General features: G+C 41.1%; 2 protein-coding genes across 6 annotated transcripts; both read right to left on the reverse strand.

The window, feature by feature from the left end:
* Nucleotides 1–943: 943 nt before the first annotated feature.
* CASP2 (caspase 2) lies at nucleotides 944–19,496 on the reverse strand. 4 transcript variants are annotated; one of them, XM_074534896.1, is made up of 10 exons: nucleotides 19,148–19,489; nucleotides 13,576–13,743; nucleotides 12,008–12,083; nucleotides 10,551–10,645; nucleotides 8,997–9,173; nucleotides 7,792–7,920; nucleotides 7,296–7,380; nucleotides 3,668–3,817; nucleotides 3,466–3,575; nucleotides 944–2,879 (listed from the first exon to the last, which is right to left on the reverse strand). In XM_074534896.1, exons 1-10 carry the CDS (start codon nucleotides 19,295–19,297, stop codon nucleotides 2,745–2,747), a joined length of 1,275 nt encoding a protein of 424 aa, XP_074390997.1. In that variant the 5' UTR covers nucleotides 19,298–19,489; the 3' UTR covers nucleotides 944–2,744. The 4 variants fall into 4 exon arrangements, 2 of the variants coding, with proteins under 2 accessions (XP_074390997.1, XP_005495024.1); XM_005494967.4 differs by having other exon boundaries at nucleotides 7,296–7,386; nucleotides 19,148–19,487; XR_012578963.1 differs by lacking the exon at nucleotides 944–2,879 and adding an exon at nucleotides 7,120–7,181 and having other exon boundaries at nucleotides 19,148–19,496.
* Nucleotides 19,497–20,823: 1,327 nt separating this feature from the next.
* On the reverse strand, nucleotides 20,824–25,330 carry TMEM139 (transmembrane protein 139). Of its 2 annotated transcripts, XM_005494966.3 has the most exons (3): nucleotides 25,201–25,330; nucleotides 23,929–24,237; nucleotides 20,824–22,608 (listed from the first exon to the last, which is right to left on the reverse strand). In XM_005494966.3, exons 2-3 carry the CDS (start codon nucleotides 24,219–24,221, stop codon nucleotides 22,134–22,136), a joined length of 768 nt encoding a protein of 255 aa, XP_005495023.1. In that variant the 5' UTR covers nucleotides 24,222–24,237; nucleotides 25,201–25,330; the 3' UTR covers nucleotides 20,824–22,133. The 2 variants fall into 2 exon arrangements, with proteins under 2 accessions (XP_005495023.1, XP_026653772.1); XM_026797971.2 differs by lacking the exon at nucleotides 25,201–25,330 and having other exon boundaries at nucleotides 23,929–25,184.
* Between the last annotated feature and the right edge of the window lie 1,061 nt (nucleotides 25,331–26,391).

A 26,391-nucleotide genomic window follows, 5' to 3' on the forward strand; every position in this document is an offset into this window, starting at 1 on the left:
AGCTATTATTAGTAATTCCTTAAACCATGCTAGTAGCTCCAAACTTACCAATGAAAACATCTTCTTTACTTCATCTTCTGGCCTGCTAGAATCAGTTTCTGCACAGGTAGATGTTGGTCATTCCAGTGCTAATATCATACTGGATTTCCTGTATCAGAATTCTGTATTTTTAATAAACCAATGTACTCTTTCACCAAAAAGAGATCATGGAAGACAGGAAACAACTCTTCAAGGTGTCATGGATGAAACTGGGTAAATGGCAACCTCTAGTGGATTTAGAGACAGGGCATTAATTTTAGAGCTTACAAGAACAGAGCTTCTACCTTCTTATTTCACACTGACTTTCTCACAGGTGCATTACTTTGATCTCAGTTTCCCCACCCAGCAGTAAGATCATAGCTCGTTTGTGAAGGGGGAAGAGAAAATTCTGTGTACAGCTGCTCCCAGCTACAAGCCTTGGGCTTTAAGCATTAAGCCTCTAAGTATTCTCTGGGATTCCTTCCCATGCAGCTCTCTGATCCCCTGGACCTTCCTCCGCTTCCAGAATCTCTCTGACTGATGGTATCTTCACTTTCTTTTCAGCCTCTTCCTCCAAGGCTCCTTTTTTCCACGAACTCTTCATTTTGACACCAACTTTTCCTTCAAAAAGACCAACCTCAAAATTTTTCCAAGGTGAGTATTCTATCTGCTGAAGCACAACAGCAGCCTCCTACTTGGTGGTTCTGCCTCATCTCGCCTTATTAATGAATCAGTCTTTGTTTGGCCAGGGAGTTATCAAAATTCACAAGCAGCTCACAGTGGTTGCAGCTGTAGCAGGCTTCTGCCTGAGAGTTCAAAACCCCCTCTGGGATGTGCTATCCCAAGAAATGACACAAAATTCTGTTTATGTAGAACCTCCATTTCTGCAGGGATCTAATTCTCCAAATGGAAGACACCGCACAGATTAATCAAACAAAAATTCTTTATTTTGACACCTCAAGGCAGTAAGATACAGGTGCACAAAAGATATATAAAAGTGGCAGTGATAATGCAACTTGATGCAATCCTACAGAAATTTAATCCATCAGAATGGACTGCTTCATCAATAAATCTATCTGTAAAATATTGCACCACTTTGTAGAGGGAGCACTCAGGAAGACAGTGTTTATACTCCAGGGAGGTACACGACCCCTAAACTGGTGTATTAGACTTCAGAGTAAGGCACCAATTGGCAAGTATGATTCTTGTTCTGTTCATCGCATTGTGTGTAGGATTAATGCAAGATACACATTAATGCTGCACCCTTGTCAGCTGGAGGAAACACAGCCTTCATTTACCAGGCAGAACAATAAAAAGAGCACATGCCTAGTTTTCCAGCCTCCCTCCATTTACCTTTGTGCTTCCCATTCATAATTCTATCCTTAAAAATAGATCTTAAAAGCCATACTTACATTAAAAAAAGCCAGGAACTATGCCAACTTAGTGCTACAAAATGGAGAGACTGAGACTGAAGTGAGCCACCTGGAGTCCACATGTAATCCAGTATCTCAGGATTTAGGCTTACCACAAAAAGAGAACAATGCCCATCTCCCACATCACATCAAGTGGGAGTAACTGCAGTTGGACACAGCAAGACACAAATTACAGCATGAAGAGGCTGTGGAAGAAATTTCCAAAAGAAGTGATAGTTTATGCTTTTAAATGATCATGGATTAAGAAAGAAAACTCACAGAACAGTATAATAATATAAAACTCTTCCCTCTCATTTAAAAGGAAAAAAAAACCTGCAGTGATAAATAATCCAAGCAACATGCTCAGACTGTAAAGAGCTGCCTTGAATATTTTTGTTAATTAAAAAGACAATTTTTGTTAATTAAAAAGACATCCTCATGTACAAAGCTGTAGAGCTTCAGGGCTTCGGTTGTACAGTGCAATTTATAGACTCCTGAGAAGCTGGTGGAGTGAATGTCTGTTGTGACATGTGAGTACTATGGCAAACAAATTCCTCAAAAGGAATATTCCATGCAGTTGTTCACTCTTGGGACTAAGGGAAGTTAATCTAGAATTTCTAGATTCAAAACTATTTCTGGGGCATTTTATGCAGGCATATTTGTTTGGGTCTCTACATGTTTTGCTGATAATCTGGGATATCTTAGAGTTCTCTTGATAACTTGGCTATAGAAGGAATGTAGAAAAATAGACTTTTAAGTGATCAAAATGGAAAGTGTTGAGTACTGAGAACAATAACCTTCCATTTTAGGGAGGGGGAAGATTCTCCTTCATAAGAAGCCCTTTTCTAATGTGCAGAGCAGTCGACTGTCTTGGATGAATAACCATGCAGAAAGTACTTAAAACTGTTGAAGTACAAGCATAAGATAAGTAATATCTTTTGACTGATTTTCCTTTGAGAAAGGCTTAACTTAAAAACTTGCACTAGTAGTCCATTTCCAGTTTCGCATTAACTTTGTTTAGAAATGTCCTTATGTCTCCTTCCAAAGGATGTTCCCACTTCTTTCCAGTTCCAGGGCTGATCCTCTTTCCATCACTTTCTATACATACACACCCAATTGGGATATTAGAATTTTAAACCCTGGACTGAGTCAGGGTCAAGGAGAGTTGGCAGTTTATTTTAGAAAAGGACATAAAGAATTAGACTGGCACTCCTTGCTTGCACATGAGATGTCACAGCTCATAAGAGTGAAAACAGATATCCACAGTCAAAGTTCAGCTTTGGCAGTATCTCTCTTCAAACAGAGCTGGCAAGGTTATTTTCCTGGTAGATAGCCAGGAAACAGGTAAAGGTCCCGACAGAGCGTGCTACAATATTCCGACATTTCCTTGCAGCGGTGGAATTCCGTGCCTGGGGCATAACCTTCTCGTTGCTTGATTTGCCTATTCACCTAGATGTGAGAGTAAAAAAATTCAAGTGACTAGAAGGATTAAAAAGACAGAAGGAAGAAGAATGTAATTTCTTTCTGCACTCCCAGATTTTTCTGTTTAATGCATTAGGTAGTCCCTTAATCATAAGAAGGATAAATAACTAGGGTGCAGTTCCACAGCAGCTCAAGTTGCTGTGGTCACACTGCTTTTTTTCACTCTCTCTTCCTCCACTTTCTCAATCTTTACTTTATATGAGTATTGCTGCTTTTGCAGCTGTTTTGTGCATGCTCAAGGAATGAACTCAACTAAAACAAAAGCTATTTCTATAGAAGAAAAGTAATTGTTGCAAGCAATATGAACTCTACTCTCAAGTTCACCATGTGACCACACCAGTGAAACAGGAGTCAAAGAAACAGCATCATTACTTGGTTAAACTCCTATGCAGCTCTATATAAATAAGTAAATAAGAACGAGGAAAGAATTGTAATTTTGCTACAAACAAGGCAAGAATAAGTGCTTTAATAGCACTAGATTAATCCTAGCATTCTGAAGCAATGGAAGGCCCTTCTAAAACCAGGTGGGAGTGGGAAAGTAAATGGCCTTTACCTTCACCAGCATGTCAGCCACGTGGGTGTGTCGGGAGTCCTCTGCAAACACGGAGGTGAGAGCCTCCACGTACCAGGAGCCGCGCTTGGTGTTCCGCATGGCCGCCGTGCCTGCCGAGAGAGCGCCTGCCATGACGCCTTCTGGGGAGCACCGACACATGAAACCTTCTCATGCCCAAACAATTAGGGGCCCAAACAATTACCTTTCAGGCAAGCATATCCACAGATCATATCCGAGCACGTGGGCAGCCGCAGCTTCAGGCTTTCTTCCTTGTTCGCGTCGCTTTCCTCACAGCCTGGAGAATCCGACCATCCTTTGCCATCTCTTTGATCCACTCCCCGGTCCAACTCATCTGTGGTGGCAATAAACGAGGAGAGGGAGGAAGGGAGAAGAAATTATCCTGAATTACTGGATGTAGTTTTCCTGTACTTAGTTTTGTGGTCAGCAATGCCAGAATTACTGTCAAGCAGAAAGCCTCAAGTTAATGCAAAAACCTTCTCAGCTGTTCAAAACTCATCTGAAAGTTCTTCTGCGCAAACTAATGCAGATACCAACAACTGCTGCATCTGCTTAACCTGACATGGTCTGCATGCTGATTTCTGCTCCCACCTCTTCCTGCACAGATCATGAGATAACCATGAAAGCAGGGAAGTTTCTGGTAGTTCTCCACCACTCATGGAAGGATTTGATGCCTACCCATGAAGATTTTATTTTCCACTCATACCTACCTTAGAAATATCCAAAAATGTCTAGTGCACTTTGCAATGCTAACTGTCTATTGACTGCACAACTGAAACAAGAGCTGTAATTTTAGTTGCTAAGATGTACACCCAGGACATGTAGAATACCTAGACCAAGTATTTCACCTAGTTCTAAAACCTGATTACAATACTGCTTGTTTCAATTAAAAGCATAAATTGTGCAGCAGAAAAATGCAAAATAATCTGAATCCAAACATGAGAGAAACCTACAGTCCACGGAGATTAGTTTAAAACCTGGAGAGCATTTAATGCTCTTTCCAGGATTCATTAGTGTGCATTATGCAAGTGTAGATATTCTCAATTGGTTTTCTGCATGATGCAGAGCTTCCATTATGATCTCAACTAACTGCTTAGTGGTGGTAACTTTGATAGTCCAGCTGTGTTGCAAGAAAATTAAAATTACATTTCACTGATTTTCCATATAATTTTGCCTTTTTGTTTTCTTTTGTTATGAGAATCTATTATTCTTTCTTCCTAAAAGCAGAATCAGAGTCTAGTGTTACAAGGCTTGAGTGTCCATTTCAGAGGCCTTCCTCCTAAGGTGTTTCTCAATTTTTATTGCCAGCTCATGCCTAAATAATCTATTTGGATTTCTAACCCTTTAACAGGCAGTGGAACAGGTGGCATCTCATAATTATGCTCAGAAAGTGGTCAGTTCGTAAGTCAGCAACATTGTTCTTTTCCTCTAAAAAGAAAACAGCAGTGGGAGGGGTGTGATTGTCTGAAACAGCCTAGAATTAAAGTCTCCATAGCTCAGAATTTCATAATTTCATAATTAAGTTCCTTTCTCATCTCTTAGGGTAGCAATGCATATTTTTTTCACTTTTAACCACATTTTTTTCATGCCTTTATCACCCTTCTCAAAATTCTTCCAGTTCTGTCTTTTTAAAAATTTAGTGTACCTTTCACAGTGCATTGTATTTCAGAACACTCAGGTAATTTTACTGTCAAGCTCTATTATTCACACTGTCATCATCCCATTATGTATAAAATCAAAACTTTTTTGATTAAAGGTTCAGAATTACACATCTTCCTCATGCATATCTTCAAACACCACTCCTATCAACTTTACGAAAACGTGTAAAGCACTAACCCTTTGCATACTTAACTTCTAATTTATAGAACCACTGCCAGAGATTGATCAAGTCTGTTTAAATTGTATTGAAGCTCCCAGACAGCTGTTCTGCCAATTAATTTAAGTAACTGCTAACAACCCAGTTTTAGTATAATTTTTCACTCTTTTGAATGGACTACATCAAATGCAGATTCTAAGCAACTTTTATGCCACACTGAAAATCTTCCCATTGCTTTCTGTTGCCACTGGGTTTTGATCCATGACTGTAGGACTACTTAACTTCTTTAGTAGACTCCTGCCAAAAGCTCATTGGGAATTATGACTGTACCAATATTTCTTCATCTACATTTTAAAAATGTGTCACAAATAGAAGACAGAGCAGGCCTACAATGTAAGGTTAGAGAGGAAGAATAACTTATGTATTTCTCACCTTGTTTCAACTAGTTCCAGCTAACTTGCATGGCACAGATATATTGACTACTATTTCAAAGTTGACAATACTATTTATACAGTCCTTTTAATGCTGTCTAAAGGGTACACATTTTTGTTGACAACTCAATTACTCTGTAACTGGCTTTCCCCTCTAGCTATTAATCAAGGTTTAAAAGAGGTTAGACAAGGGAGGATTTTGTCTTTGCTGTTTTTTTATTAAATTGAGTTTTTCCTTTCAGTTTTTCAAGTACCTTAATCCTTTGTCTACTGCAATATCCTAGCTCTAAAGCGTTGTACACAGCAAGCTTTACCACTCTTCCTTAACAGCAGCTTTTTTGGGAATACAAAGGCCAAGCTTGATTTGTTAGGCTTAACAGACTCCTTATGGTAACATTACAGTCAAATAAACATAATTACCTAATGAGGTCAGCTGAAAATTATGGCTAATTACACTTATTTACACCCTGAGTCTGCACATTCACATTTGTTCAAGAGTATCTAAATGTTCATTCACATAAGGAAAGCAACCAGATTAAATTCATATTGTAAACATGCATGTTACAATATTCCCAAATGCTTAAAAGGATCAAGTATTTCTGATTGCTGAAATACTTCATGTAAACTTTGGGTTTTTCCCTGCATTGGGACTAAAGAAGTGTAGAGATTGGAGGACAAACTGTAAAGCTTGCTAAAAATGAGAAAGAAGGGAGACAACTGTGAGAAACAAGGAAAAAGCAGGGGGAAAAGCTACGAGGAAAACTCCTCCATCACAATGGAAAACAAGGAAACTTTAAGACAGAGCTTCACTTTGGAATAGCTGCAATTTCAGAGTCCAAACACTTAAGAAAAAAATTTTGGTCATTAGCAGATCTGAAAGGTAGCTAGTTACAGATGTCTTTGTTTAGTTACAAAAGGGAGGAAAAGGGATAACAGAATTTAAATAAAAAGGTACACAAAGTACAGAAGAAGAACAAGTCTGTAAGAATCATTAAAAGAGTTCTGTACAGCAGCATGTAAGAATTCAACAGCAGTATGTGGAAAAGGGTGCAAGGAAAGGTCATCTGAGGCTGAAAACAGGCTCAGGTAAAGGAAAAAGCCAAGACCCTAAAAATTATTGGAACAACCCTGACAGCTCAAGAGACCACCACAGGAGACACAACACATCAAGGATCCCGAGAAAGACAGGACCTCAGCAAGACTCCAGTGCTAGTGCACTGCTCCATGCTGTGCTGCCATTTGTGCACCATGTGCCCCACTCCCCCTCCTGCCAGCACAGCACGAGGAAGCCTCGGGGTGTGAGTGGGACATGGCAGAGTTTATGTCACCAAGGTGCAATGGGGTCTGCAAGGCAATGCACACACCTCATGCACAGCTAAAGACACTTACAGAGCAACAGATGCAGTGGCAGCAGCGGGGCAGAGGGAGGTGAATATGGGTCCCACTTACACCTGAGAGAAGCAAAGAGGAAAGTTGACAGCAAGTTGAATGTGAGGGTGTGCATGTGTGCAAAATGAGCCTTAATGGCATGCCAAGTACATGGCTTTCAGTGCTTGGGCACTCACCTCCCCGGCAGGCCTGAATAAAGAACATTTTGGGCTTATTCTGGAGATTTGGGCAGTTTGCATTATCAAAGAGCCGGAAAGCCTCCTGCAACTGAGAAGAAAGAGAGGAAATTTCTTCACTGTAGCCTCCTGTAAGCCAAACCCAGTCTCAACCTTGGTTCCCTATCTTTTGCTTATTACCTCACCAGTCTTGGTAATCCTCTCCTTTATCTGCAAACTCAGTGTGTGACAAACACATCCCTTCTCCACCCTCTCCCCAGGTTCATACTTCATTGGGTTCATGAACTCTACCTAGTATTTATACAGAGAGATAATTTCTCCTGCTTGCCATTTTTCATTTTCTAGACCTCCCCTTGCCCTTTTCTTCCCTCCAGCCCTTATTTTTTTCTATTTTAAAATATGTGAATCCTCAGTCTTTTTTTTTTTTTTTCCTTTTTGAACATTGTTACTTTCCTGGAGATAACATACAACAAGAGATCAGGACTCAGCAACATACCTGTAGTAGTTTGCCATCACTGCCATAAACTCCACCCTCCACACCATGGGAAAGCAGAGCAATAATGCAGGAATCCACATCTCGATGATCTCGCAGCTTGGAGAATCTCTCCAATGCATTCTGCATCTCCTAGAACACGAAAAAAAAAATTCAATGCTTTTCAAACTTCCATAGGGAAAGTGAATCAATTTTCTGGGAAGAACGCAAATGGCCCTCCTTGTAACAAAGAAAAACCCCTCACCCCTCAAATTTACATGAAAAAGACACATACTATTAAAAAAAAAAGGCAAAATATTCTTCTTTTATGCAATATTCAGTCCTAAATATAACACTGAGAAGCAGGAATTGCTTAGGCCAACAGAGGAAAACAAGTGATATTTTACAAGTGATATTTTACACTGACACTGGCATCTGGCTGGGATGTTGGGAGACACTAGTGGTCAATTCAAAATTTAAACTGGAAAACTTCAGGAACTGACAACATGACAGATGCAAATATCTTCTATCAATGTTGCAAAAGCTCTGTTCTTGAATAAAACATTCTTTAACACGTCCTGTACCACTTGAATTCATAGGGATTTAAAAGGACTAAGATCAAATGATGCTGGAGAAGACATCGATTGTATTCCTAGGGAGAGTGGCTTGATTAAGTCAGCCATGGAACACAACCAATTTTCCTATGTGAAGCACATACATGTTTTTAGTGAAGACTGAAAGAGTGGAACTGAGCTGCATGGATAGACTGGTGAATGGGATACCAACTGACTTCACCAGTGAAAGGACATGAAAACATCACAACAGCAAAGGATACATGAAATATTTGCAAAGTTTAACTTTTAGGAGAGAACACTGGAAAAGTCTATCTATAGTAAATTGGAGACTTCATTAATTTGTGCTTTTAACAGACATGCCAGGACTGGTCTCAAAAGTCTTCCCCCTTGCATTAGGGTCAGACTAGAATAGTACCTCTTGTAGTCCTTTGTGATCCACTGGAAGAGCTCAGCCTTCCAAGCTTTCTCATGTGGATCAGTATGAGAGCATCATCACGTTCAGCTTCACTTTCTATTCTTAAGTGATAATTCATATCTTCAAATAGCTCACATATCAAATAATTCATAGCTACATACCAAAGGGAACCTCTTGAGAGAAGTATGACACAAACTGCCAGGCGCACCAGTTGTGAAGCACTGGGATGACCCCCTTACCTGTGCAGTTTGATCATGGCAGACAGTGACTCGGTAGCCGAGGTGCCTGAAGAGCATCTCCAGGGAAGCGCAGTCCACGTCTCCCCCGGCGCGATATTCCAGGTCCTTCTCGCTGCTGAAGCGGACATTGCTGAGGATCAGCGCTAAGCCTCGTGGCTCTGATGTCAGCTTGTATGCCTGCAAGGAAGATTAAAAATGGGTAAATTTAGACTACACAAGGAAATAATGGAGTGTTAGAATAGAACAGCTATCATTCCACACCAACTTGATATGCCTGTGCTTGCCAGCCTCCACAACTGACAATGCTACACTACTATTATTAATAAGTTAGACTGCCTTGCCTTATTCCTCATTTCAAAAGAAACACAGCTTATCCCTTTCAAATTGTGAATTAGATATTGCTAACTTTTCCCCCTTTCCTCACCCCAGCAGGGCCCCAAATATTTTTGTGTCACCCCCAACAAAAGACAACAGTATGCAAAATTTAGCTAAGGTTTCTTAATTGCTGTTGGGAGCAGAGAGTAAAATAGCAATGAGTGTCATTGTAACAGCAAGGGACTGTCAGTCATTGATCTTCAAAATTGTGCAACTGGCAAAAGAGGTTAACAGGAAAAAAACTAATTTAAGAGGGGTGCCTTTAGACAGAGAAGTTACCTCTCTGTCCCTACCATTCCAACAACAACAAATCAATAGTAATTCACTTACTAACACTCCTGCAAATTGGAAGTAAAATTTAATACCAAATGAGAATATCAAATAAGGTGTATCCAGGCACAGATGTAAAAGGAGCCTAGTCAAGCTCACACTGGCACTGGTTATTAATCAAGTCACCCCCACAGACAGTTCCAAAAAACCCAAACAAAAACCAACACACAAACAAAACCTCTGTTTCATTACACACAGAGCCTCTGACACTGTACAACCCTAAGAAGTGTTTATCCCACAACACAAAGTAATTTTTCCTTAAGCCCATCCCACCAATCTATTTACAGACAGAATCAACAAAAAGGAATTAGATTACATATAAACTTCAAACACCGCAGCAGCAGATTAGAAATTCAAATTGTTCTACCCACAGGTAGAATTCTAGCACATAATCCTGATCTGGTTCTTAAGCCTAAGGATTCTATTGGGCACAGCTGACAATTAAAACAGCCAATTAACTAGCTGAAAACACAGTTCTACTATCATACAGTCATTTAGAGGGTTTGTCATCTTACAGAAAATGAGGACACAGAAAAATAAACTTGAGGCAATAATACTGACAGCTCACAGAGAGCAATAGTACAGAAGTCATTCCACCAAGCTCTTCATGATCAAAAAAACAGAGGCAGAGATTTGTTTAGAGTTACAGAACCTTTTGGGATCTCTTGACACTTGTAAATGAGAACCACATCAAATGGAGCATGACTGGTAACACCTTTCATTTACACAAATAGCACAACCCTGATCTGCATCCCAGTGAAGCATTTCAACTCAATTTTAAGTGGCACATGTTCAGCTGACTGATCCAAACATCTCACATCTTAAAGACTTTCTCTGCCAACAACTTACCAAGTGCTGATGATTGTGATAAAATTCAGGAGTGCAACACTTCACTGGAGGAACTGAGGGACCATCTCCATTATCCAAGGAATGCTCTATTGGTTCTGTGCAAAGCCAAATATATTAATAAAAATTAAAAATTTCAGACACAAAACCTCTGTATTAAGGTAGTAACTTGCAAATTCTGAACTATATTCATTTATGCATATTTCACACCTCCAAACATTTTGTTTGATCAGGGCCTACTGACACAAAATGAAACACAGAAGAGAAAAAAAAGTACTGTAACAGTATACTTGTTTTATTTAACTGACAGCTTTTATTTTTGCTTGTATGTGGGTCAGCCTTATCTAACGCCTAGTCTACAGAGTATGAAAACAGAATTCTCATCTAATTTAAGATCTTTGTGCTTTCTGCTGTTTTGCACAGTATGTTCTTACTTTCAGAGTTTGGCTGATGAAATGTTGCTAGAAAATTTCAAACAGAATAGTTCTTTCCTGTCATAAAAGGCCTCCCATGCTGAACACATGCATAAGTGATCAAACGAGACAATTTTAACTTTCATAAAGTGCAAAGCCCTTCCCTTTTTTTAATCTGCCTCCGAACACTTTCCTCTGGATAACAGCAGATGAGGGGAATTATAATCAACTATTTGCCATTTGCAGACAAACACTCACTCCTCTGTACCGAAGAAACTGAGCTAATGACATTCACGAGCTCTTCTGAAATCCTCTTTCAGCCTCTTGAGGCATGGCTCTCCTGGCTGGAGGAACATATGCTCTAAAAAAATCAAAACAACCCAACCTAAAACCCTTGCACATAAATAAAAAAGTTTCCAAAAATTAGACACTTGCTCTTCAATACCAGAGAGAGCTCCTAGTAACCAGCATAAGGGAAAACCTGTGGTTAGGGAAAAAGTACTCGAGGCATTACCAGAAGCAACATAAAAACTAGCAAGGAGATTCATTTCAACCAATGTTTATTAGACCAGACCCCTGGCCTAAGCTGGAAATGCATGTTAAAGAGAAGCTGATTTCCTGCACTTGACCGAAGCTAAAGAAAAGCAAATTGGACCCAGATAACACATATAAGGCCTTAAACTATTTTTTTAAGAAGGAAGTCTTGGTTAAGAAATACTGCCTGAAGTCAGTATCTTATCAGAGCGCTAGCTCAATGAAATTCTATTACAGATCTTAAAGAAAATCTTTGCAAAATCTAGAATTTTAGTGACAGGTACTGTTTTAAGCAACAAAGTGTCCCATAAGAATAAATGAAGCTAACAAGAAACACGTATTGGTTGTCTCTTCCCATATGCTACAAAGCACCCTCTTTGATAATATAGTCAGTTTACTGTCAAGTTTGCATTCCTGGAATGAGTAAAGTGCTGGCAAGCTTATCTCTACAGTGAAATTAAGACAGTATTAACTGGCAGGAGCCAACCAGGTAGCAAATCAAATGCAACTCACCAAGCCAACGGGGTCTCTTTGAATTACAGGACTCACTGACAGGGTATGGAAGATCTGACTCATGACAGTGTTCAAGCTACAAGACATCAATAAATCCATGAAAAAGAGTAGCATAAAATAGCTTTTTTTTTCCTCTACAGTACAAAGCTGAAGGTATAATGGAAGAAAGGATACATGCATTTATATACACAAAAAATGACTAAAATATAATATTATGGTCACTTCCAAAAGAAACATCATGACAAGACAGCAGCAGCACTTCCTCTCAATGCAAGACTCCTCCCCTTTGATCATCTGCACTTCTACCCAAATCTTCAGTTTAGAATCTTTACATTGGGGTCATCTTAGCTTTCTCGGTTTTAACAAGAACTTGATTGTCTGGTGATTCCTCTATTTTTGTTTGCTGTCAAGATTTCATTGTTTGTATAGTAAGGAAAAATTGGAAACAAAAAATTAAAAGGGTAGTCTGATAAATTTTACATTTTAATAAGGGAACACTTGTGCACAAGTATTTGATCTCGCTTCCTTTGTGTAAAATATGTTTACTGACAGTTTCCATCCTTGCCAATGCACTAAGAACATGGAATCTTTCCAAAACTCTTCCTTTAGTACAACACTAAGTACACAAAGTGAAAAGGTGAAAAAAATAACAACAGAAAGAAATACAAGTATTTGTTTCTTCAAGAGTCCACTCAGACAATCACTGAAAACTAAACCAATGGGGGTTCGGAGAAAAAAATACCTCCCTTTCAATTTCTGGATTATTGATTACACATCCATTAAGAACTTGTTGGATGTAATACAGTGCAGGAGCCTCACAGAGTTCAACAAAAAGAGGTGCAAGGCCCTATGCCTGGGGCACCAATATATCCTGGGGGCCATCCAGCCGGGAAGCAGCTTGGCATTAAAGGACTTGGGTGCTGCCAAGCCCAAAAGGAGCCAGCAGTGCACCCTTGGCACAAAGGCAGCTGGAACCCTGGGCTGCATCAGGAGGAGCAATGCCAGAAGAGATGAAGGGAGGGGATCCCTCACCCCCCTCAAGGGGAGCTTATCAACGTGTATGAACACCTGAAAGGAGGGCACAAAGAGGACAGAGCCAGGCTCTTTCCAGTGGTGCCCAGTGCCAGACCCAGAGGCCATGGGCACAAACTGAAACACAGGACACTCCCTCTTAAACATCAGGAAATGCTTTTGTATTGGGAGGTGCCTGAGCACTGGAGGAGGCTGCCCAGAGAGGCTGCAGCCTCCATCCTTGCAGATATTCAGAAACTGCCTGGATGTGACTCTGGAAGCCTACTGAAGGTAACACTTGAGCAGGAAAGTTGGAAGAGATGACTTTCAGAGGCCCTTTCCAACTTCCACCATCTTGTGATTTTTTATGAAAATTCTCTTCTTCCCAAGTTTCTTCCTCTCTGCTTTTGCTAAGGCTACTACAAATTTCAACTTACAACAAAACCACTCTATCCTTTGTAAACAACTGAGTTTTTCCCACTTGATAAAGCTCCTTTTGTGCCCAAACCCAATCTGAAATGCAAGCCATCCATCCTATTTTTTAAAAACTGCTGTACCCTTGCAATCTCATGGCTCAGGTTGGACATTGTCTTCAGGATCATTGCCTCCAGGTGCTGCTGGTGGGTTTCTCTCAGAGCTTCACAGAAGGCTGAGAAGGCATTAGGGCCTCTCTTGGGCAGCAAATTGAGGAATTCCACATTCCGGTCGAAGCTCCCAGACTTGGCCTGAACCCAGAGGAAAAAAAAAAAATCAAAATCCATATTCAAGTAACATCTGACATAATTAACTTGCAATGAATCATCAGAAGAACTCTTTTTTTTTTTTTTATTTCAGAAAAACATTTCACCACTATGCTTAGCTGTGCTAGAACCACTATTATATTCTTCCTAGTTGATTTCATTCACACTTCTCTGTTCCTATTTGCTCAATACATGACACCACACAACAAGCCAACAATTAATATATGACCACACACAGTAATACACCATATTCTCTCTAAAATTTTACTTCCAGTTACTGCTGTTATAGTATCTGCTCCTCCTCACTGAATACACAAAGTCAACAACATGCTCCCACTGCTATCCAATAGTTTATGGTCTCATGCAGATGGTCAAATTCTCCAGAAAAAATTAAGTAAAACACTTACTACATGCAGTCAGTTCCAGAATGGTATTTTCTATGTACAGATGAATACTTAGACCAATGAAGCAACATATACTTGTATATGTGGAAAAGTAGCAATCAAAAAATTAAACAGTACCAAGAAGCTCTAATTGTTAGAATATTAGCAGGTATTTCCCAACAAAATGTATAATTTCTACAATAATACTCTTCCCTGTGAAATCTAAATTACACCAAAAATCACATATCAAAATACTAGGTATCATAAACAAATTTTCTTTATTTAGAATTAATCTTATATTGTTTTAATTATCACTTAGATCCAAGATCTCTCCTTTTAGTGGATGATGGGAGTAGCTGATGAGTTACAGATAATTAAAGCTTAACAATACAGCAATCACAGGAAAAAAAAAAAAAAGAAGCCTTGAGGTAAATGTGAAAATCTTCTGCTACAAAAGATATCACATCATCTGGTTTCATTCATAATTATCAAGCTCAGTGTCAAACAGAGTCTGGGTTCTGCCCTGACACATTGTTTGGGAGGATATTGCAAAATCTTGTTGATCCAATGTTTATGAACCTATTTAGAATTTTAGACCTATATTCATTCATGACTGACTAAGAGCATTTATTTTTATCCTTGGCTTCAGTGTTTTGTCCTTTCCCTTATTTATCAAACTCCTTTCTATAAATTGTTCTTGATTTGCTACAGGAAACAAACTTTCTTCCATAAATGGCCTCTTTCCCTTAGCAGTGAATGTACCTTCTCCTATTCCCACAGGATCCTGAATTTTCAGAGTACTATTGACTAGAATTGCCAATAATAATGTCTTACTTGTGCCTTCCCAGAAGTATGAAGGTTCCTTTCTCCTGGTAACACTGCTCCATTAGTCATTGAAAACAACCACCTCCATATAGCTGTATCTTGCTGTAAACTCACTGAATTTTATTGTAACTAGAAAAGTAAGTTGAGACTTGATTTTTTAAGTATCTAATGCATTTTTCTTCCTTTCTGCAGCTGTTTTGAGACAAGCTAAAGGTCATTCATCTTCTTCAGTCTGTGACTCTAAGCCATAAATGATAGTTAAGAACACAAGCTGACCTCAAGAACCAGAATGTTACTTTTACTGAAAAGTTAGGAAATTTCCAGAATGTTCATATTCTGCACTTTGTATGCACAGCAGTCAGCTTTTGGCAGACTTCTTCCTTAATGCTTCCTTATACACTCAAAGGGCTGCGCTTCCTGATATGACTTCATCTTCAACATCACATTTAGGTTATGCTAAATAATGTTCAGCAAACATTCAGAAGTTAATAAGAAACTTCTTTCATTTTATTTCCCAATATGTCCCTAATTTATTCCTTTCCCCTCACAGATGGGCTTGATAATCTGCATAACAGAAACTAATTGTAAATAAATTCTCAAGTCTTGTCAAAATTCCATATTAGTCTTATCATACACCTGCAGAATCCATAGAAAAAAGCATATAAAATTGATAAACATCCTAATCAAATTTATGTCACTTGTCAAAACCAATGATCCCTTTATTACTGTCTAGTGATCAACAGAGTATTTAAATCTTTTTATATACACCATCTCAGTCTTTGATTACAGTACAGAGTACTCAACTTGTTTAAAAAGCATGAAAGCTCTTGCTATTTTATCTGCAATTTTAAAAGTCCATCTCAGAGCTCTGGAAGAACATCTGATGCTCCAACAAACATTTATACAAGTAGATGTTGGAGCTTGCCTTAATAACAGCTGTTTCCACTGTCCCACTTTACTGCCACAATAATTTTCCCCCTGTGTTTGAAACTCCCCTCTTCTGGGTTTTCACCTAGATAATCATAACATGATTTTCACTACAAAGTAAACACAATTTTTTTTTCTTTACAATTTATTGAAAATGTATATTGTGGAAAAAACTTCACACGGTTTAGTATCTCTCTGAACGACCCAATTTAAATCCAATACTGTCAGATCCTACTATCTCCCCACATTTCTTACATCAAAGGAAGCAGCTTCTATTTGCTGATTCTTCTCCAATGCTGTACACCTATAAACTCTCTACTTACTCTTCATATTCCTTGTGAGCTCCTCATCCAGTTCAACCATCTTTGCCTTCAGTGGCTCTTTCTGGAACACAGTCCCCCTCCCATCTTCTTCTTTCTTGTGGTAAAGTTTCAGTACTGGTTTGACACCTCATACTTGGAAAAAATGTCATGGTTCATCTCCCTGAGCTCCTTGATTTACTTCACTTTCCTTAGATTATAGAAATTTATTTAAATGCTCTATTTCCAGAATTTTCTGTTTCCAGAAAATTTTCCATTTTCTTCTTTTGTTCGGCTTAAAACAAGCCAACAGGACCCGTGTAACTGTTGTCTTTTTAAGAAAATATTATTTAGAACATAACTATTTATCATAACTATTTATCCAGATCTTGATTTCCTGACTTATTGAGGGTGCAGGAGGATATATATAGAACCAGCCACTTATAATATCCAGGAGAATCTATTCTCTTTCATCAGTCAATGGCATCTGGCTCCTCCTGTTTCCATTAAGGTACCTGGCGATCAGCGCCACAATACATTTACAATAACAGGCTACTTAACAGCACTTCTAAGACCAGTGCTCACATTTGCCAGAGACAGGAAGAATATTAAAAATTCACAGACCTACTACAGGAAGATCAAAGGTAAGACAAAGTGTTTTCCACTCCAGTGATTCTTTTTTTTTTTAATGCACTTTACTCTTTCTCCATAGCACTGTTATGTCTAGGAGTATTCAGTAAACATTCCCTTCATTTTTATTCTTCTAGTACAATGCATATTCTGCAGATCCACCTTTCCTTCTACCTGCCATATTTATATTTTTGTTGCAATTTGCAGATCAATGCCCTGCAACAGTAGTCCAAGTCACTCTGTTCTCTTGCTCAGGCTGCTACTGCAATTTATACACATTTAAGCACTTAGGTGTGTTTATTGTATTAGGCATAACTTTCCACTAAGCTACTACTCTTTACCTGACTTATCCATCATAACACCTTCCTCCTTAGTGATAATCCATTACTAAGTATTGCTGCATTCCCTTTTACTCAATTACATCTGGAGGGAAAGATTCCTTTAGGCTTCTTCTCTTCCGTCTCAGTTTAATACTTTTAACCTACAATAGCACCTCACCAAAAAGAGTACTTTCTCCACCATTACCTTAGTTTGAGAGGATTTTTTTCCCTTTTCTTTCCTTCTCCCCCTTAGGTGACAAAGTGCAGGCCATCAGAAGCCCACCCCTACTCACCATTCACACTTGAGCAATGCTGTTGCTTAACCCCTGTGGGCTGCTAAGCATCAGACACTCAGTTACCTCCTCCCCTGGTGGAATGGTGGGGAGAATCCAAAGAATAAAAATGAGAAAAGTTCAGACAAAGATGGTTTAATAGGTTAAGCAGAAGCCACACGCACAAAGCAAAACAAAGAATTCACTCAATAATTCTTGTTGGCAGGCAGGAGCTCAGCCACTCCAAGGCTAGCAGGGCTCCATCACTCACAATGGTGACTTACAAACACAGAATATTCTGAGTGGGAAGGACCATTGAGTCCAACTTCTAAGTGAACGGCCTGTTCAGGGATTAAATCCAAGACTGTGGCATCATTAGCATCATTCTCTAACTCAGTTTCCCTTTCCTTCTTCTTCTCCTACCTTTACATGCTGACCATGACACTGAAACTGGATATGGAGTGGGATATCCCTTGGGTCAGCTGTCTGGGATGTGGCCCCTCCCAATTTCCTGTGCACCTCCAGCAAAGCTGGTGGGGCGGGGTGAGAAGAAAAGGCCTTGGCTCTGGGTCAGCACTGCTCAAAAATAACTAAAACGCCGCGAAATCAACAACACTGTTTCCAGCACAATCCAAAACACAGCCTCATAGCAGCTACTATGAAATTAACTACTCCAGCCCGAGCTCGGAGAAGTCCCTGATTCACTCTCCGGCTTGCACTGTTTCATGGTATCTTTGTTCTCTTCCACTGGGGATTGGAGCTATTTCAGGTGAGACTGCCTGGAGCTCCCACAATTCAGCATTGATATCCTTGACAGGCCCCATGAGGCATCTAACATTATCATTGATACTGCGTCAAAGTATGCAAAGTAATTCACATTATCTTTGACAATGACTCAAAATTAGTCAGGAAGTTATCTTTTCACTACTATCAAAACCTTATCGGTCTCAGGTTAACATTTTCTACACTCATACCCAGAAAATAGTTCATAATCCTAATTTTCAGCATCCGTTCTTTGTTATGGGACCATGAACTTTGCTAGGGGACTAAAAACCCCCTCAGCTCGTTACTTGAGCCCTGACATGCACTTGTTGTGCAGTTTCAACCACTTCCTTTCCAGCCTGCTTTCTCTGAAGACCTGCAGCTCACCCTGCACAGTGTTCTGTGCATTGCCATCCCTCTGGCAGGAATCCCAACCTATTTCCGATGGCTTCTCCCCACAGCACCCACTGCGCAGGGAAAGCAACACAAGCCTACAAACAAACAGCATTTGTTAGTTGATAGTGAGCCTGGAGCCTTGCAATGCAATTCACGAAATTTACAAAAACATACAGGAAGCACCAATTCTTTATAAGGAAGGTGCCACAACAAACCGGAATACAAAGTATTCATTTACTTATTTTCACAGTATTGCTTTGGAAGTACATATTATTCCTGCTTCTATACGTGGAAGGAAAAAGATAAGCACAAATAAAGGACTGGAAGTTACCATCCGATGCACTAAGTGCAGCCTGCTGCAACTGCACACCAGAACACAGGGAAATGTCAAGAGGAAATGCACTTTGCCTTTCTACAAAAGCACCTTAAAGCTCTCCTGCACGCTGCAGCTCCTCGGGGCGCAATCCCACTGCAAGGTGCAGGTAACAGGTGAGTTTTTCCATGCTGCCGCTGCAAGGAGCGACACCGAGCTCAGCCAGACACAAAGCTCACGGCGCAGGCGACAACCCGCGTACCTGTATCATTTCCACCATCTCCGTGGTGATGATGTCTTTCTCCACCATGTGCTCCACCAGCACATTCAACACCAGCTGCTTGGCCAGCATCACCCGGTTCTTCTTGAGAGCTTCTTGGTGGCAGCGCTGCATGCCGCACGCCGCCAGCATCCTGGGAGGAGCGGGGACACCAGGGCCGAGCGCCGCGGCAAGGAGCCGCCCGTGCCCCCTCCCGACTTTTGGCTCGGGAGGAACCGCCGGGACCCCGCGGGCCGCGGCCGCCGCCTGACTACGGGCGGGCGGGCGAGCGGAAAGGAGCCTTCTCCCGGCGGCCCCCGCGATTCAAACGGCGGGACGCGCTTCCCGCCCTCACGTGACCGCCGCTGCAGCGGGAGCGCCTTCCCGCCTCTTCCTGCGCCAGCGCGCGCGCGGCCCCTCAGGCGTGCGGAGCTGCTGGGCGCCGTAGCCGGGCTGCGGCTTTCTTGGGAAGCGTACCGGCTCTGGGCATTTTTTATTTTTTTTTAGTTTCTCTGCTTCCGCTGAGATGGGTTTCTGCGGCAATCAGCTGCAGTCAAAAATGATAACGTGCTGTAGTTAACAGGGAGGGAGGAAGGGTGCAGAGAAATACGGAGGGAAATATAAAGGGGAAATCAAGCCAGCACCCTAGCGAAAGCAAATTCACAGCTCTCATTACAGAATCAATTGGAAAAATCAGTTGGAAAAGACCTCTGAGATCACCATGGCAACTCGACCATAGCACTGAGTGCCACGTCCAGCCCTCCCTTAAACACCTCCAGGGACCGTGACTCCACCACCTCCCAGGGCAGCCCATTCCAATGCTCGACAACCTTACCGAGAAGAAACTCCTCCTGGGGTCCAGCCTGAACCTCCTCTGACACAGCTTGAGGCCAATTCCTCTGGGCCTGTCACTGGTAGCCTGGGAGAAGAGCCCAAACCCCGCCTGGCTGCAGCCTCCTTTCAGGGAGTTGTAGAGAGCGATAGGGTCTTCCCTGAGCCTTCTCCAAGCTAAACAACCCCAGCTCCCGCAGCTGCTCCCCACACAACTTACAAAAACAGTCACACAAAGCTTCAGATGGCTTCTGCACATTATTCTTTAGCACATAGATTTCCCGTGTCCTGGTGCACAGGAATTCCATCTGCTAAAGCTTAGCACAAGTCCAAAGGCTTGACAACCTTTACAAATGTTGAAGACAAAATTGTACTGATCTTAACTGGTGACATTTTTGGTCTTTGTTTTGGCTAGTTTTTGGTCGGTGCTGGCCGATCTGAATTTCTTCCTGACTCCTGGCAATTTGATGCACTCAGGCAAGTCCTGAGTTGCCCAGTTTAAGACTCAAAGTTTCTATGCCTGTGTCACATACCTGTGACACCTTTTGCTAAGGTATTTTTCTTTTCTGCTGGCAGATACAGAAGGGAAATGCAAGGAGTCATTGACATTAAATCACATTGCCTTAATCAGCAGTTTGTCTCTCCTAATACTTCCATGACAGAGGTATCATAATTGCTTCGTCAATAATGATAATAAAGTGATTCAGCTGTTGATTCATAAATGGAACTCCTCTCTCTTTTCTAAGCCAAGATTATCAAATAAGCAGAATGCAAGCAAAAGCATGGCTTTGTGGAGTGTTTCTTTTGAGAGGAAAAATTAATGATGCCACCAGGAATTTGTAATGCAGTCCTATTTATTTATAAACAACATAAAAGGTTTATTTTTTCTCCTTTGAAATATAAAGAATCAAACAATAAGAAATAATTTATTTGCTTCTAGCTGTTGGTTTGATGGTTCCTCATATGAATTAAATATGCAGGCATGAGCAAGGCTGGGATGATTGCTGCTCTCCTTCACAGGAGATTTGGACCACCATTTTAATTTTTTAATGTGGACATTCAACAGATGCAAATGCATCTCTGCATACTGCAGACCACTTTGACACTGCAGAGCTGATCAGTTTAGCTCACTCATTCAAAAAGGCACAGCACCACTGATCAGTGAGAGCTAGAACTTGTCTACAACCTAGGATCATCATGATGAAGGCCAAATGTGTCTTGGGACTGTTGTCCTCTGGTGCTCCGCTGCCCTGGCAGACAGACTGGACCTTTCCAGAGCCCACAGAGAACTGGGGGAGCTTTGGCCTTTCTGTGCATGATGACAGTAAAGTGTCTCAGGCCATCTGTTAGAGTACATCTGTAATACAGCAGACATATACCCTGCTCTAGAGCCATGAGGTCCAAGCAGAGGATGCTCACATGTGTCTATATCCCATCGCTGGCCTCTCTTGCAGGGGGAAAAGTTATCTTCCACTTGTCCACCACTGGCTGTGTGGGATGAGAACTTTGTGAACAACAGAAGTCACTTGATGCATACTATCAGCTTTTCAACCCTAAGTGAGAGGTATCAGGTGGTACCAGCTTCCATATGCAGTCAGACCTCTCCCCTTAGTCACACTCCCATGTAGCACAGGTGAGGATGGGGAGCAGGTGTGGCAGAGGGACAGTAACAAAAAGCTGAGGCCATAAATTTGTGTTGCTGCAAAACAGTAAGGTGAGGAGTGCAGGCTTGTTCTCTCTGTGGGGATTTCAGGGTGGCTGAAGTCACACATCACTCAGCAATATTGCTGTTTGCAATGCACAGGCAGAATGTGCTTAATGTGGTTTCTATTCCTCCCCTTTTCCAGGCAGATTCTTCTGGCTGCATTCCTACAGTCCTTCAGAAGTTTTTTTGGCAATCTCATTTCTTCTCAGGATTTACTTCTCCTCTCCCAAAAAGGTGTATCTCCAGTTTGAGAATGTTGCCATACATAACACAACTTTCCTCACAGTGGTTTTATGTATCTGCCAAGTCAAAGCAGTGTGGTATTGCATTGGTTTCTTTTTTGTGCAAAAAGATTCTGGTAACATCAGAAGCTGTGTCTGTAGTTCAGTTCTGGTTCAAAGAATGGTGAGACAAACATTTAGGCAAAACATTATCAGCCATTTTACCATCCCTCTAGGAACATCCTGTATTGGAGTGAGGGTTTGGCTCTGTATTCATGGAAGGGGAAGTCAGTCCTAACACAGAGGGCTGGTGAGCATCTGCAAAGACCTCATCACTGATGGCAGTCTCGTAAGGAGGTGGTGGGGTGAGTGGCTCCAGTGGTTCAAACCTTTCTTCAAGGTCCTTGTCCTCATGGATGTCCGAAACAAACCGCTGCAGTCTCGGGGGCAGCACCAGCTGCAGCTGCGTCCTGGAGCCCGTGTCTGTGTCAGAGGGGTGCACTGTGTCTGCTGGCACTGGCCCCCGCAGAGCCTCCACCATCATCCCCTGTTGGGCAGAGGACTCAATGACCACATTGTACGGGGGAGGCTCGCTCAGCGGCGAGGGCACGGAGCCTGGGTTGGATGTGATTGTCCATATTGCTGGTGCTGGAGCTGACATGGTCATCACCTCCTCGTAGGTGGGCGCTTCATAGGCGGCATTCACCCTGTGCCAGAGAACAATGCCAGACACACTCGTTGTTTTAGTGCATAATTTATGTTTGTAGGACAGATCATGGACTATAGGGACCATGCTACAGTCAACAAATGGGACTGAGACAGGGTATCTCATGTGGTATTGCTGTGTAGGATATTCTGCCCCTGGATCAGCTCACCTCTCCAGCCAACTGAATGTCTTTCTTACTGGGATAGAAAATAGCTTGTCTGACCATTCTCCCACACTCCCCAGAGGTAGTGAAGCTACCCACACTGTTCAGTTCGGTGTCCTAGGCTTAACCCGGTGTCCTCCTACAGTTGAAATTTATCACTAAGGATTGCTAACTGCTAGTTATCTCATGGAATAAAAGAACTTAAAACAGGACCTATTTTTTTATTATATTAGCTATTTTATTTGTTATATTAGCTCATCCATTTTTAAGAAGTGGAGAAAATTAAGTAGTTTCATTTAGTTTAAACAAGGACTACTTATTCCATGTTTAAAATACCTATCTCCAAAGAAAAAAATGTTACATTGGAGACATTTTCATTTTCAGGTTGTATTTTTAAATAAAAGGATACTACTTTTCTTTAAGTATGCCCGCAAACTAGCAGGGCCCAATACAGACTTCTTTTTTTATATAGTCTTTCTAAAAATAAACATTGTCTTTGGGAACATCAAGTCATTTATGCACGTGGATAATGATTATCTGGATTATACAAGGAAGTAAGGCTACAAGTAGAGTTAACCTCTTCAATGACAGCAGGAAAACTGGGGTTAATTAGCTGACACTGAAAACCTGCAAATGAACGTGAAGCCAAGAAAACGTGGGAGTATTCAGTCTCTAAAAATCAGGGGTTTATTAGTGTCAAGCAGGAATTTTAGGAGTGGAAACACACCCAGTTACAGGTTTCTCTTAAAGTTTGCCAAGAAACAGTTGCTCTAGAGATAAGGTTTATAGAGCTAAACCCAAATAAGATTTAGTATTGCTTCAACATTTTTTCTTTTTCCTTGTCTGACTCATTGTTTGGCAAGCCTCGATTACTCAAAGAAAAAATAAAATGGGCCTGGATCAGTTTAACATTGGCAAGTTTTAGTGGATCAGTTCCCAGAGGGAAGAAAATACATATTATAAAAGTTACAGGACGTGCGTGGCATTGACATTTGCAACCTCCACATCAGTAATGAGGGAAAACAATCTGAAAAGAACTTTTGTCTTTGGGAATGGAGCCTGCATTTTGTGCCTCAGGGGAACGGCAGCAAAAGAGTGTTTAAAATGGCCATGAGTGAAGTGAGAGAGTTAAAAAGGAGCAACCAGGTTGCTGCTTACCCTGCTTGGCTTTGCCTGTTTGGAGGTATTTCATTTGCGTCACGCCGGTGTTGATTCCTCAGGTAACACTCGACAAACACACTCAGCAAGTAGCCAACCAGGCACACTCCCCCTACCCCAAGGAAGAAATAGCCCACTGGGTTGATGTTAGAGGAGATGGCCAGCATGGTGACCCCGATGAGAAGAGCAGCGGTGAACAGAAGCAGCAAGGTTTGGCGGATGTTCTTCCAGCGTGTCTCTAACAACATGGCAGAAGGGATGGTGGTGGCAGGCACTTGAGAGCAGATGGGCATTTAAAGGGACAGACATCTATGGAAGATGGAGCAGTTTTTTCAACATGAAACATGCGCATATAAACACATTTCTAAGTATTGTGACCAAAGTAAAAACATGGACACTCAAGTACGTGCATGTACATCATAAGCCTGGGAAATCTGTGCACACCAATGTAAACATATTAGAATTTCCTCTGTGTGTCCAGATTGAATAGTTGGAATGCTTGGACACAGCTGCAAAACATAAAATGTATAAATGGACCATCAGTACTTATTACCAGACATATCTAAAAAGGCCTGGCTTAACAGCAATGCAGATTGAGGTTACTGCAAAAGCAAGACATGGAATAACTATAAGGGTTAATTCTGGGACGTTTGTACCTTGCATAATCAACATTCAAATACTCGTTCAAACCCCGGAAGAAAAGCAGCATTATTTAATATGCCTGCCTGCCCTGACAAATTGAGCATCTTACTTCAGTGTAGCACTAGAGCAGTAATGTAACTTTAGATTCTGGATGTAGCCAGGGTATGTGTGCTTTTGTAAAATGTAGGTGTTCATTTCAGTATTTGCCTGTATTCTCAGTTCCTTGTCGGTTGATGTGCTTTTTTTTTTTTTTCTCTGTTCTCAGACACAATAGTCTTTCCTGTCCCCCATTCCAAACCCCATTTCTGTGAGAGAAAGAGACAGCAGTTGTCACTGTGTGCAGTCAATACGGAATGAATACCAGGGATCTGTGGTATTCAAGAATACCATAATTAAGGAGCTGTCTTGCACATGTTATACTAACTCACATCTATCCCACTGTTTTGGTGAAGACCTGTTTGAAGCAAAGAAGCATGACACAATGGGCATATTTTTTATGAATATGCTTCTCCAAAGAAATAAACAGTTTTATATAGCTCCATGTCACATTGTGTGCTTTCCCCTAATTACAGCAAAAATAGTTAAATGCATATAAGCAAAATAAACACATTTGTTTTAGCATCTACTTACCAGAAGGAGGTTTTGGTAGGTACGAGCAGTCATGGTTTAACTTCTCTCTTCATCACAAGGAAAAATGTGCACTGCTTCCCGTTCTGACCCGAGGATAGAACACCAATTAAAACTCTCCCTTCCTCCTTTTGAGTTTTTTTGTAGGGAAACTATGAAGATTTCTTTTGAAAATAAAAGAAACTAGTGAATATGGGAATACAGCAACTGATGGGAAGATCCCATTGTACAAGTTTTGGGTGGGAAAGAAGAATCTCTGTTTTCCAAGTTCTGAATCCAAAGCAGTTTCTAGACGATCACACACCTTCTACTCTATTGCAGCTCTTCTCGGTCTGTCCCACAAAAGCAGGAAACTCATTAGGAAAGAGGGCGGAGTGAGCAGTGGGGGAGTGCTTACCTGTGTCGTATCTCTTTGGTCTGCTTCACCTCAATGAGAGAAACTGCCCTGAAAATTCTGGGTTTTTCCCCACGTAGCAAAGGAATCTTGATCTCTGCCTCACAAAGCAGGAACAACTGCCTGCCCAGCCCACATCACGTGGCCCACATATAAATCTATTTATGACTTCTGTAAAATGTAAATTCATACATTTGTCCTGGTCGACTTCTGTTTGACAAATATTGTTTTATGTCCTCTTTGATTTCACAAACAGAAGGCGGGGGGAAAGGGGGGGCAAAAGGTTACTGTTTCACAGAGGGCTGAGTTAAAAACATTTTTACTCCCTTATGTATCTGGGAATGGAATGAGAGGTAATGATAAGCAACAGAACTGAATTCGGTACTGAATTACTTCTGTTATCTGAACCTTTAGTGTGTGTCTGAAAACTGGAATAGAATAGAATAGAATAGAATAGAATAGAATAGAATAATTTCACTTGAAAGAGACCTACACCTTCCCCAACTCCCCACCTGCTTCAGGGCTGACCAGAAGCTAAAACATTCTTAAGGGCATTGTCCAAATGCCTCTTAAACACTGACAGGCAATCAAGGGGTGGGATTATTCTGAGCAGCCCTTGTTAGGACACACATGAAACATTGTGTACAGTTTTGGTTCCCCCAGTTTCGATGTGGTCTGAAAAATTTGATATGGTCTGGTGAATGCCTTGAGAGTTGGAGAACTTTGAGAGCTTAACAGGCTGAATTTGTACAGCTGAGAAGTGAGGGGGCTTGGGCAGGTGGAGAGTGTCTGCTCACAGT

Source organism: Zonotrichia albicollis, chromosome 2, assembly GCF_047830755.1.
Source record: "Zonotrichia albicollis isolate bZonAlb1 chromosome 2, bZonAlb1.hap1, whole genome shotgun sequence".
In the NCBI taxonomy this organism is placed as follows: domain Eukaryota; kingdom Metazoa; phylum Chordata; class Aves; order Passeriformes; family Passerellidae; genus Zonotrichia; species Zonotrichia albicollis.